This window comes from Leptodactylus fuscus, chromosome 1 (genome assembly GCF_031893055.1).
Source record: "Leptodactylus fuscus isolate aLepFus1 chromosome 1, aLepFus1.hap2, whole genome shotgun sequence".
NCBI classification, from domain to species: Eukaryota; Metazoa; Chordata; class Amphibia; order Anura; family Leptodactylidae; genus Leptodactylus; species Leptodactylus fuscus.
The window spans coordinates 87,785,605-87,799,780 of record NC_134265.1 but is presented as its reverse complement, the minus strand read 5'-3'; the positions used below and the strand labels follow the sequence as shown (position 1 = coordinate 87,799,780).

The window sequence follows — 14,176 nt, the reverse complement described above, 5'->3', positions numbered from 1 at the left end:
TTTTAAATTGAGAGGTGTGGTTTAGAAAACGGGGTGATTAATGGGAGGGTTCTAATGTATAGACCTTTATAATCCCCTTCAGAACTCAAATGGTCCCTTAAAAAAAAAAAAAAAAAAGTTTGGGAAATTTTCTTGTAAATCTGGAAAATCGCTATTACACTTCAAAGACTGCTAACGTCCAAAATAAATTATATGACAATTAAAAGATGATACCAATATAAAGCAGAGATATTATAGATAATATATATTCAGGTGTTTGTGTGATATGACTGTTTGAAAAGCAGAGCATTTCACATTTTGAAAATTGTCATTTTCTTATTTTTTTTTTTCTCCAAATTTTCTAATATATAAACTTTTTTTTTTTTTTTTTGTTATATAAATGCAAAAGTATTGATTAGTGTTTACCACTAACATGAAGTACAATCTCAAAATCACTTATGTAAGTTATTGCCATATAAAGTGACACATGTCAGACTTGAAAAATGAGGCCTGGTCCAACAAAAAAAAAAAAAAAAATTAGACATCCAATGGACCTTCTTACCTCCGCTATTGTTGTTTTTTCATGGTCCAACGATTGACAGACTTTCTTGTACAGATGTGAACAGCGTGTTACAATCTGCTTAACTTCTCCTGCTCTGTGATATGCTGTCTGCAGACTGGAAACCATGTTCCTCCTGAGGTTGAGCAGTAGGGTTTCTAGTGCCAGATCACCTTGTTTTTGGGGTGATACTACTGCAGAAGAGTCTGTCAGCCGCTTTCTCCTCTCTCCCAGATCCGTCAGTAGGTTGAGGGGTTGAGACAGAGAATTGTTGGTTTTCTAAAGTGTGTGGTCCTCTTAAGTTGTGATATAGCACAAATGAAGATCCAAGAGGATGATATCTTACCAACAGTGAGTGTACCTGTATCTGCCCACTTATGGCCTACCTATGTTTTTGGTGAAATATTTCATTATCATGAGATCTTTCTACTATATTAACTATGTAATATCCTTGTAGCACTTGAGATATAACCTAGTTTCTAAGTGTAGCCCAAATTAGATACTTTTATCTCTTTTGAACTTGAACATTGCTCCCATTTTAATATGGACCAACGATCGACCCGATCATTGACCCATGTAACCTTGTCCAGCAGTCAATTGGAAAACAGGCAGACACTCATTTATCATTGATTGCATCTTTTAAACAGGCACAAAAATGGTTTGTTGGCAGTACCTCCTCTCTGACAACAAAATGCCATCCGTGTGTGGACTGAGTCATGTTATCTACTGTTCGTCCTGACAAAGAGTGAGAATTGTGGCATGTAAATAGTGATTAACTTCTTCCTGCCACAGGCATTTTTTTTCTTTTTTGATTCCCTGCCTTCCAAACCCCATGCCTTTTGTCATTTCTAAATTCAAATAGCCATGGGCTTAATGTTTGTAGGACAAATTGAATCTTGTAATTGTACCATTTATACAGTCAATGAAAAGGGGGGACACAGCCCACTCACGGTATCTTATAGAATATGAAAAACATCACCGTCCTTGCAGAGTCTGACCGCTGTAGGGATTGTGGACTCTGCCTGTAGGCAGAATGAAAACCGCAAAAGGAAATCCAGCATCCGGTTACTCCATTAAAACATAACTTCTAATATGTCAAGTCAACATTTACATAAAATTTTAAAAAACTCACAAGGTCCTATGAACCTCCATATGATGCCAAGAAAGGCTGACTCGTTTCGGAGAATAAATACAGTCTCCTTAATCATAGCCTATGAGGTTGTGGTAAAATTAAGCCTCCCTCTCCTTCCTTCCTTTTAACATTATGATCCTTAAAGGAGTTTTCCCCATCAAAGCAAGTTATCCTCTATCCATAGGATAGCAGAAAATTTGTAGCTCATTAGGGGTCCGACTGCTCAAACCTCCACTGGTCAGGAGAATGGGGTACCTTTTGTTCCCTGCTCAGGCAGTACGCACCGTTCCATTAATGGTAATGAGCCCCTTTGGATGAGGAATAACTTGCTTTGATGGGAATTCGCCTTTGAAAGGAGTTGTTGAAATATGCCGTGGGCAATAAAATTACTGAAAAAAAGCTTTTATCTGATAGTCTATTTCTTAATTTTGTTGTAGGTACCACAAGAGCCAAGCAATATATCTTGAATCCAAGGACAACACAAAAATCAGTTGTGTAATAAGTTCTGTGGGGACGAATGAGGTAGGTAAAGTCAAGCACCTTTCACAGTATACAAATGACAGAATGTGAACACTAACTTATTTCATTTGCTCACTTTCATTATTGTTTCATACTTTCATTATTATTAAGAGAAATCACTTCTTTATAAAAACTCCCACCACTTTTAGCAGCGCTCTCTGTACTATAGAATACATGGTACTGTGACATATATTTAAGAAGCAACTATTCGTTAAGATGTGTCCTTTAGGCTGGTGAGTTTTGGCCTCATGATATTAAAAGTTTTTCTGGGTTAAAATTATTCATGGCCATCCCAAGAATAGTTATTCAATATCGGGTCAGTGGGGTCTTTACACTGAAGACCCCCGCACTGATTACAACACACAACAATGATTTTTCTACTGAGAGAAATACATGTGAATTATACTAAAGTGAGTGCGCTGGTTAAAAATATGAACTCGGAATTTACCTCACACGTCTAGATTTTAATTTATACATGTAAAGCTTATTCAGTTATAATATTAATGTGTTATATATATTGGAAATATTTCAATGGACAGGCCCAGGCCTGGCGGCACCAAAACTTCACGTTTTTGTCACCAACTCACCAAGTTAGCTGCATACTATGCAATGAAAAACGATGTGTATTTCTGTACTGATGTAAATAGTCTTGTGATAGAGTTAGAGGATACACATGTTCCTGATGAATGGAGGCTAATTGGAAATGATTAAATACTCAGAACATAAATGGAAAATTTGTGCTGACCTTACAACGGTAGCACTGCTGCTTGGCCTACAGTTAGGGTACACAAAACAGATGTTTTTCTTGTGCCTGTGGAACAGTCATGATGACAACAATCATTACAAAATGAGACAGAGGCCTCTCAGAGTCAAGCACAGAGTTGGTCAGTACAATGTACAACACAAATCACTGGTTGATCCACTTTAAGTTTGTCTTCCATCGCTTCACATAATACTTGGTTTGATGAAAAATGTTGTAATTGCTCTTGATTGTGATGGAAATGGTTTCCAGTATATGAAGGAGAAGTTTAGCGCACTGAAAACTGAGGGCGGAATTTTTATTGGCCCCAAAATCAAGAAACTAATGCATGACACATTCAGAACAAAACTCAACCCTCTGTAACTTGCTCCTTGGGATGCATTTGTGCTAGTAGTGCAGAACTTGCTTGGGAACAGATAAACTGAAAACTCTGCTGAATTAGTAGATAACAGGCTTACAGCATATGAACAGCTTGGCTGCCGAATGTCATTGAAGATACATGTCTTACATTCCCAACTTGACTTTTTCCCACCCAATTTGGGACACGTTAGTGGCGAACAAGGAGAGCAGTTCCACAAAGCTATTTCTACAATAGAGATCAGATATCAAGGCTGCTGGAATCCTAACATGATGGGAGACTACTGCTGGTTTGTGAAACAGGAAAATATGACTATTCGCAAACACAAAAGCAGATGCCTGAAGCACTTTTAACAGTCCTGGGCCTTGCTCATGTATGACTTTTAAACTGGAAAAATGAGACTTTTTGAAATTTTGTTAGTTACATTTTTCATACACTGTCTACTACAAAAACTTTTTGATGTAGATCAGGTAATTGTTTAAGTTAAACTCGGTTTGTTCAAAATTATTCAATGCTTTCCAAGTGCTTCATTCATATAGGCATTCTTATACATAGCAAAATTTCCTGATGTGTTACAACAATTCTGACTTCAGATTTGGAATCCGCACACTTGATTTAATATAGGACAAATGGTTTTTGCCTAGTAGCAGACAAAAAGTTTTTTTCCTGTTGTGTGGTGTTATCTGTTCTGAGCACATCATACACAAAGAACAGAGCAGGAAGACAACTCTGTTCTGTGTAATGGCCAAATTTTGTTACTTAGCTCCTATTCAGTATACAGAGAACAGAGCTGTCATCTTCCTGCTCTGTTCTCTGTATCACCTGCTGAGAATATACATCCTCACCAATCAGCTAGACTCAGACACCCACAGATTTTTTTTTTTTTTTTTTCTTTTTCCTGGGAAAACCCCTTTGATAGTAATGAAATACAGTACAAAAATTATGCCAATGTTGACTTTCGGTCACAACAAAACCAGCTTCATTGTCATAAACTGTCCTGTAATAGGTGAAAATTGCAATTTTAGATTGTACCATTTCATCTTGCCATGTAGACTTCCCTTAGTGCCTTAAATTTAGAATTTGCATAGTGAGGTGCAGTAGCAGGAAGTCAATGGCAGCCATCAAGGCAAATCTAGTGGACATGTAGGTTAAAAGCACTTTGATGCTGCTTACATTTCCAATGCAGTTGCATATGTTTGCACATAGACTGTCATGCTCAACCTTGTAAACTTTTGCACCAGTCAGAGGACATGAAACATCATTGCTCATTCTGGGGAGAATGGGATATTAATGTGCTTTTAGATGGAAATGAAGTGTCCCTTATATTGCTCTAAATGTAAAATACATGTCTGAGGATAAAAATTCTTTGTACATACCGTATTTTTCGGACTATAAGACGCACTTTTTTTCCCCCAAATTTGGGGGGAAAAGAAGGGTGCGTCTTATAGGCCGAATGTGCCGCCTGGCACCCGCCGTAATAGAGAGGCGGATGTCGGCAAGGGATAGACGCCGGGGCCTGAGACATCGCTGCGCTCCTCTGCCCTGCATGAAGCCAGCGGCGGGAGGAGTGATGCTATTCCGCTCCTCCGTCCCCCCGCCGCTGGCTTCATGCAGGACAGCGATGTCTCAGGCCCGGCACCTGTGCCAGCGTCTATCCCTCCCCGGCATCCGCCTCTCTAGTACAGCGGATGCCGGGTCAGTATCGGTGGCCCCTTCTCCCCCGGGGGCGGTCCCCACCGGCCCCGTACCTGTGAAGTTGCAGGTCGGTTCCTGCGCGGCGATATCGCAGGAGCCGACCTGTTCGGGTGAGAGCCGGGAGCCTAATGAGGCTCCCAGGCCTGTCACTGCTGTATTACCGTATTTTACGGACTATAAGGCGCACTGGACTATAAGCCGCATTGCCCATGAGCGCCTTATAGTCCGTCTCGGTTCATATATAAGGCGCACCGGACTATAAGCCGCAGTCCGGTGCGCATTATATATTATTGAAAGCGGCGGCAGGCAGACTTTGCCAGCGGCCGCTTAACCCCCCGCGTGCCAGCCGCTTCTATTGGAAGCGCTCGGCAGGCGAGGAGGGGCTCTATCAGCAAAATCATGCTGATAGAGCCCAACCGTAAAAGTTAGATTAAACTACCCCCCCGTTTTAAAATAAAAGCCTGAAACAGAATGTGAAACTTACCGAGGTGTGCAGGGCGGGCGGGCATTCAGGCCTCCTCTTCCTCCGATATTCCGTCCTCCTCCTCCGCCGCTCGCTAACTCATAATGGCCTGGGCGCATGCGCAGTAGAAGCATTATGATATTGCGCATGCGCCCAGGCCATTATCAGCGAGCGCCGGAGGAAGTGGTCAGGACATCGGAGGAAGAGGAGGCCTGAATGACTGCCCGCCCGCCCTGCACCGCTCGGTAAGTTTCACGTTCTGTTTCAGGCCGGCGTGACAGCAGGGCTGCCGGACACTTCCTATTCATTTCTATGGGAGCCGGCATGCGAGCGCTCCCCATAGAAATGAATGGACAGACACTTCCCATTCATTTCTATGGGGAGCGCTCGCATGCCGGCTCCCATAGAAATGAATGGGAAGTGTCTGTCCATTCATTTCTATGGGGAGCGCTCGCATGCCGGCTCCCATAGAAATGAATAGGAAGTGTCCAGCAGCCCTGCTGTAACGCCGGCGTGTACGGCTGTGATACACGCCGGCGTTCCGTAGTGTGAATGCACCCTTACGGTGCCTTTTATGTATGTATGGAAGCGGCACGCAGACTTTGCCGCCGCTTCCATCCATATATAAGGCGCACCGGACTATAAGCCGCACTTACGATTTCTGAGGAAATCGTAGGTTTTTATGTGCGCCTTATAGTCCGGAAAATACGGTAGTATTGCGGCTGGTCTCTATGACCAGCCGTAATACTAATAGACAGAATGTCCCATAGACGGCAATACAGTTGTATTGCCGTCTATGGGACTTGCAATCAAGTGACCGCAGGTTCAAGCCCCCGGGGGGGAATAAAATAGTAAAAAAAAAAAAAAAAAAAAAAGCTTTAAAAATATGAAATAAATAAAAGTTCTAAATCACCTCCTGTCCCTAGAATATATATATAAAAGTAGAAAATCATATATCATAAACCACCGGGTTTTTTTTCAATACAAGGTGATCTAAGAAATAGATATTCCCCAAAATGGTATAACTAAAAAGTACATCTGGCCCCGCAAAAAAAAACACTCTATGCGTCCCCGTACAGCTGCAGGGTCACCTGTCAATGTGGCCTTGCAGCTGTTGCAAAACTACAACTCCCATATATTAAATATTTTACCATTTTTTGCTTCAAAATTTTTTTTTCCTATTTTCCTCCTCTAAAACCTAGGTGCGTCTTATAGTTCGAAAAATACGGTACATACGGTAAAGTAAAAAACTAAGCAACATTACATTTTCTCCTCTTCAAGTTAAGGTCCCCTTATTTTGTCTGTAATGTGTTGTCAGAGGAGGTTGGTACTAAGGACACTGATTCCGGATATCAGATTGCAAATGAATAGTCAATGCAGTCTCCCAAATTAAATACAGTCTTGCTTGATTTCCGTGGAGTCACTCCATTGTGCAGGCACTGAGGCATACAGGCATACAGATATGATGGATCTGTCGCACTGCTGTGTGAAAACTGCAGAAAGCATGAAGTTTTTCTGGAGATTGAATTAAAAAAATGTAACCAATCTTGTTGTTGTGTATGGTTTGATTGAAAGTGTGTAGCCCATAAGATGACATGGGGTATATTTACTAATACTGTCTAAAAGTTAGATCATGCAAACCTAAACTAGATAGTCATGAACTGCCCCAGATTCACCAAAGTCTAAAATTCATTATTAGAATGTCTAGTCTTTACACCTCCTAGTAGATGACTTGGTTTACACCCGAAAATGTCCCAAAAGTTGTAAAAGTGACTAGAAAGTGATAAATGTGATGCAAGACATTAGATTTGTATTTCTGGGCATCATCTTGCTTAGCACCTCTCCCTCCTATATTTTTTTTTTTGTTGGTATCAATTCAGCTTTGATACTACAAAACAACAGTGCTTCTAGCAGCACTGCATGTGAGGTGTTGCCCTGTATTTATCTCTAGGATAAATTGAACTTGTGCTCCTATTTCATTGGCTTCTCTTTTGCTCTGTATATTGGTACCATAGTGACTAGGTGCTGCCACAGGTCACAGTTTGCATCTATACTCTACATTATGTCGGTACATTTTTGCCTCAATGAAACACTTGCTTAGCTAGAATCAGAAGGGGTATCTATCTCTATCTATCTATGATTACAGAATATAATTCTTTTTCTGTGTTGCTTCTGTAAGGCCTAATGCACACGATGCAGGCCAATGCTCCTTCATGGGGGGCATCCAATGGTCTGGTCTGTTTATTCCCGATGAACATTGCTCCATGTCCTTGGAACACAACACATTGGAAGTCCTCATAGAGCCAAGTGCATCACAGAATGCACTTAGAAGTCACTCCGAGTGTCATCAGAGTGTCATCCAAGTGTATTCTGCTGCAAACTTGGCCCCACATTGAACAGCATGCTCTGTTATATGCATGGCGCCCAACTCCTGTTCATTAATATGGGCGTTAAATCACAAAACATAGAAATGAAATGAGGGGATGGGAAGCGGAGTGGGATAGGAATAATGGGGAGGGGGGGATAGGAAAAGCAAAACAAAGATAATATGTTGCTCCTCATAATAAGAAATTATGGTGTAGGAAATAAGATCCAAGTGGCACATCATCCCAGACGCGTCCTACCCTTGGAGGAAAATGCCTCTGAATCATCACCAGATGTGCAGATGCGCACCCCACCAAAAGAGGGCAAGGCCCCGCCAACCATCTTCCACATACACAAATAGCAGGCTGAGAACAAATGAGATATATAATAGGGCACTCACTTCAGTGGCTCTTTCCCCATTAGTACCTTCAGTTGAGACCATTGTGGAATGAAGCACACCCTAACCTCAGTGTGTATACAACAGGGAAGATTGGCGATCAAACTCTCCCAGGTGTCAAAAGCCATACCCAGTTATGCCCAGTCCATTCTCCAGATATAAAAAAGCTTATCCAGGAAAACTTTAAAAAGAGGGGGTGAGGATGAAGCCAGGTCTTGCAGGATCACTCCATCTCCTGAGGTATAATGTAATAATCTGCAGGTCCCCCTAGTACACTGATATTTTTCTAGGTCTCAATGCATTTTCTTTTATACATTATTAAAATATTTTTGCTCCTTTCTGTGAAATCCTTCACTGAAATCCAGTTTCTGTCCCTTCTGTATTCTTTCCGCATTTTCTTTATTACCAGTAGAAATCTACACTGCTTTTGACTAGGAGTATGGGTGGGTGGACACATTGCTAATGCAGGTGGCATGCGTACAATCACTCTGGTGTCTTGTACCAGCATGTCAGAAGCTTATAGTGATTTTCCTACAACCTCACACAGGAAGAAAACCCGTGTGACATTGATAGGACACGTTTGACTTGATCATCCATCAGAGACAGTCCCAACTTCCATTCCCATGAATGTACAAAGGGCGGCCTCATAAGTTCCCTATTCATAAAATATGTATGGAGAACATGGGATATCTTCCGAACTTTAGGCAGGGGGCCTAGGATCAACTTTTCGAAGTCTGTAGATTCCAGCCTTAACTCCAATTTAGTACAGAAAAGTGAAATAGTATGATACAGATGACCTCGATGTAACGTGTTCAAGGTCGGCAGGGCGGTCAATGCTAATAGTCATCCGTCAGATGATGGCCAGAGACAGGAATGGATGAGATGGGTTTATCCCTCAATTTAGACCATAGGTCTTGTGAACCGTTAATCGACATTGTATCAGGGATGAAGGAAATTAATAACACCTGTGAAGGGAATAGCGCGAGAGTCGTCTGTGCTCTCACCCAAGCTTGCGAGGGACCCGCTAGCATATGGCTGTATTTCCCGACAGCCCTTGCAATAGATTTACTCAGCCACAAGTCGTTCAGGAATTTGGGTCCGTGTGTGACCTCTAGAAATTGAGAAAATGCAACATTCCTAGCAGGCCGGACCACTTCAAGCCAATTAGTTAATTAGATTGCTTTATAGTAGGCTTGAGCGTCCGGGAAACCCATTCGTTACGTATAAAAGTTTGGGTATAACATATGTTTTTAATAGGTTGATCCTGCCCATCCAGGAAATGAGTGGGATGTCACATTCCTCCAGCAAATTACCAAGGGTGGAGAGTAATGGGACATAGTTTTGTACAGATCTGATAAGCAGGAGGGTACCGAAATCCCAAGGTAGCGTAGAGTGCCTGTGGACCACGTGAAGAGGGTGAGGGGTTTCAGTTTAGCTACTAGTGAATGTGGGAGTGTAATATTTAGCAATTCTGATTTACTAAAATGAACTTTAAAGTTACTTAACATGCCAAAGTGCTCTAACTGTTGGGTAAGGGCTGGGAGAGATACATCTGGTCTTGTGAAGAGGAACAACAAATCGTCAGCAAAGGCCGTGGCTTGAAGACAGGTGTCCCCAGCCTGGAGGCCAGTGATGTCTGTGCCCTGCCTAACACTCTGTAAGAGCATCTCTAATACCAATATTAAATGGGACGGGGACAAGGGGCACCCGTCACCTACCATTGGTTATGTCAAATGAGGGAGAAAGTGTTCCATTAACCTTCAACCTATTGTATGGTTGACAGGACAATGTAAGTATTGCCCTGATAAAGGAGTGAGGAATGCCAAATCTGGATAGGGCCTTCTGCATAATGCTCCAGCAGACTCTGTCAAACACTTTCTCTGCATCTATGCCGAGAAGAACTAAAAGGATCTTAAGAACAGTTATTTTGTATAAAAAATGAGAATCTGTTTACACATGCTTTCAGAATCACAGTTCTATGTATTTCCAGAGATTTCAACAATTGAAAACACAATTGAAAATGGCATATTTATATGCACCTACAGCTGCTCCCAAACCACACTGTGTTTTCATATGGCGATATCTCTGGAAATAATATGGCTAGGCCTGTGAGATGACTTTTATATGATCCCAGCATCACTGTTGTATATTTTAAAGGGGCTCTATCAGCAAAATTATGCTGTATGAGCCCCACATATGCGTAAATATCCTTTAAAAAGGCCATTCAGGCACCGCTAATCTTATTTTAACACCCCCCCCCCCCCCGTGCATCAACGCCCACCGTGCACGATAAGTATAATTTACATATATGTTTTTATGGTTTTATTTTAAAACGGGCGGGGGGATGGGGTGTTTAAAAAGGCTATTCAGGCAACGCTAATGTTATTTTAACACCCCATCCCCCCGCCCGTTTTAAAATAAAACCATAAAAGCATATATGTAAATTATACTTATCGTGCACGGTGGGCGTTGATGCACGGGGGTGGGGTGGGGGGGGGGTGTTAAAATAAGATTAGCGGTGCCTGAATGGCCTTTTTAAAGGCTATTCATGCATATGTGGGGCTCATACAGCATAATTTTGCTGATAGAGCCCCTTTAAAATGCCTGAGATATAACTGGTGCTTCCAACATCCGCTTCCTTTCTCTTTACATGAGCACACTCACACGTACACAGTACAAAAAAAGTTAGAGGAGTTCTGCTGGCAATAGAGAAAGAATAGGGAGAAAGTGGATTTCAGTGTAGGATTTCACAGAAAGGAGTCAAGATTTGTTAATGATGCCAGTGCAGCCAGAAAATCCAGTTGTTCAAGCATTTAAATATTGGTCAGTGAGCTTTGCTGTTTCCATAATCCTAACTGCTGTTACATGTGGATGGAATCAGATAACTTCTGTTCTAGAGATAGGTGAGGGTCCAACATTTGGAAACCCGCACCTCTCGCATGTTCATGGTATAGTGTATATGCCATAAATATCTGAAATATATATTTATAGTCCCTAAGTTAAACACCAGGAACTGGAAAACATTCATGAGCCTGTATTTTTGGTGTTGCCACCTTTGCCTGTAGAAAAGCATTTGTGCAGACTTCTGGGTACAATGTAACAAACTGTTTATGCAGAGAGTACCCATTAGGCAATCTTTAAAAAAAAAAAAAAAAAAAAAGTGTTTCCTAGAATTCCTTTCAGAAACTTTGCCAAATGTATTAGAATTGTTAAAAAGTGTGTATTCTGTAAGAGTGTCACAGCAGGGTTAGATAACTTCCAAAAGCACAAAAATACAGATTTTAGTCATGGGACACTGTTTTTTTGTTTTTTTTCCTCTTTTCTTTCTAATGGCAGTTTATTATAACGCTGCTTTCTCTTATTTGCAGATTTGGGTGAGGAAAAGCAGCGACAGTACAAAGATGCGGATATATTTAGGGCAGCTACAACGAGGTTTGTTTGTTATCCGCCGACGTTCAGCAGCTTGAAACCACACAGACTCTCCAAGTGACATTTCTGATTTGACAGTATAATATACAAGTCAAAGAACATTAAGATCACTGATCAGTATGGACCATTGTCCTCAGAACACAATTACTGAAGAGAAGTTTTCAAGGCCTTTACTGACATCATGGATGAGCAGTAGCGGGCAAGACTTCAAGATGGGCCTGTTCTTCACCATACTAGGAGCAGAAGGTTCTCAAATATGTACCTTACACAAAACTTACTCACTGCCGAATGCTTGTCCGAGCTGTGTCATAGATAAGATTTTTTGTTGTTGCTGGATTCTTTCTGAAAGACAAATCCAGAAAGATAACCCGACCCGCTTATTCCAACCAAGCTAGGTTAGGATAGGGTGAAATAATATATTTGTCTCTTATCTGCCATCTACCAGTCTGGTTTTACAATGTCCAACTAGAAGTCCACACCAGGAAATTCATGTGTTTTTTTTTTTTTTTTTTTTTTTTTGTCCTTTCTCTTACTATGTTTTTAAGCAGTCCTTATTTTTATATAAAAATAAAAGCAAAGTGTTTTTGATGTTAAAATGTGCTACAGGTCATGCTTTCATACGAGTTCAGAGTTCGTTTTGCAATGGGGTGTGTAGGTTCACACCACAAACTATTAATGCAAAGCTGTCAGATATAACATCGAGGAGAGCACATCACAGAGATTATTTCATGAGGACTTCTTATATTTTATATAATAGACATGTCACAAAAGTTGATGGCTCTTTTTAAAAAAGATTCTCCAACCCCATGAAATTCCAACTGTTAGTGGTCTGAGATAACAAAAGGAGTAATATTCGCCTTGCCAATTGTCTCATTTCTGTGCCATTGCATCTCTCGTCCCACCCCAGGACTGAAAATTATCCTGTGGCCAGTGACTGCCCACATGAACCAAGTAAGTATCGGTACAGGAACTGCAGTGGATGGACTAGATATGTATCAAACACTGTAAAGGCCATACACTTTAATATATAAACAGCACTGTGACCAATTGTTTAAAGAAAGTTTGTCATGTCCAAATCAGAAGGCAAATGGGGTCTGCCCTAGGTGCACTTGCTGACTGATCTGCCTCTGCACAGCACTGTTTTTACTCTGGGGGATGTTTCTTACCCAATACACTCTCTTTAATGATTCTTTGTTAGCCATTGTTTATATGTTCAATGAAAAGTAATGAGATTGTTTCTAAGTTCTCATGGTCCTTAATGACAAGATTACTTGTGAATGCTCTGCTGAATCCCACCCCATACTAGCTGCACACTGCAAATGCACATAAATAAGTAAAGATGGTATTTTTTTTATCACACATATTTTCAGTGGTTGCCCTTTAAAGGGAATGTGTCATCAGAAAGTGACTTTTTTAACCCTTTCACTGCCAAGGGTCTTTGGAAATGTTGTACCTCCAGTAGCCAGAGCAATTTTCACAGTTTTGCGATGGACAAATCAAACCTAAATTGCAACATTAAAAAATCATCCAACCCCCCCCCCCCCCCCATACCTATATATTTTCTTAAAGTAGACACCCGCAGCATTGTCAGAATGCCACTTGGTACTGTATACGAACAGGCATCTTCATGCTAATTTGATTTAAAGTGAATGTTTTATGAAAAAATGCAAATAAATTTATATTAGTTGCTTAAAGCGGAAACCAAACAAAAAATTATATGCATCAAACCTCCTAAAAATAAGAGTTCAACATGTGCAGAGGTCAGTCATATCACTAAGGCCTACACTCATATACACGTGTCTTCAGAAAATCACTAGAACTGGAAGGAACAAAAATCTGCTTGAAGCTGGAAATGTTAGAAAAGTATCATCCTGTAAAATGTAGGGATTACACACCATTGAACCTCTAAACCCTATATTTTTTTTTTAAAGTAGACAGCCTGAAGATTACAAATATCTCAATGGGTCATCGATAGCCATATCCACCTTCATACAACTTTGTGACAAACACATACTTTTTTAAAAAAATACTAAAACACATATTTGGACCTAAAACTCATGTTCAATCTCAGATTCATATACAAAATACATTTAAAATAATAGCTTAAGGTGTAGACAAAGTGTATCTATACTATATGTACCGCAAACATCAACTACAACAAGAACTCGGACTCCCAAAAACACTAATACAGAAGACAAGCAGGATTTTGTTGTTATTCACTAATATGTTAAAAATCTATACTGCACCTAGCAAACTGTGACTGTGATACCAAAATCTAACTTTTTTCAGATTACACAGCATACTGTATATAAAAACACAATTTAATAATTCATATATACAACCACCTTCATGCAACTTTTCAGCAAACGGATACCAAGCAAAAAATGCACAAAAATTTAACTGCCACTCAAGTGCAGCTTAAGCAATCCCTTTTCTGCAAACAAAATGTACTTTCCAAAAAACTGCAATATGTGAGGAGTATATACCAAACATGTATATATTTACAGGGGCGGGGGTTAAA

The 14,176-nt window shown here is 40.6% G+C and overlaps 1 protein-coding gene across 1 annotated transcript in view; it reads left to right on the top strand.

Moving 5' to 3' along the window:
- Positions 1-12,198, top strand: part of SUDS3 (SIN3A corepressor complex component SDS3) — a 41,322-nt gene extending 29,124 nt beyond the window's left edge. The window contains exons 11-12 of the mRNA XM_075273815.1: positions 2,108-2,192; positions 11,595-12,198. Coding sequence (XP_075129916.1) covers positions 2,108-2,192; positions 11,595-11,693 — 184 coding nt within the window. The 3' untranslated portion in view covers positions 11,694-12,198. The remainder of the gene's footprint in view (positions 1-2,107; positions 2,193-11,594) is intronic.
- Positions 12,199-14,176: the final 1,978 nt, after the last annotated feature.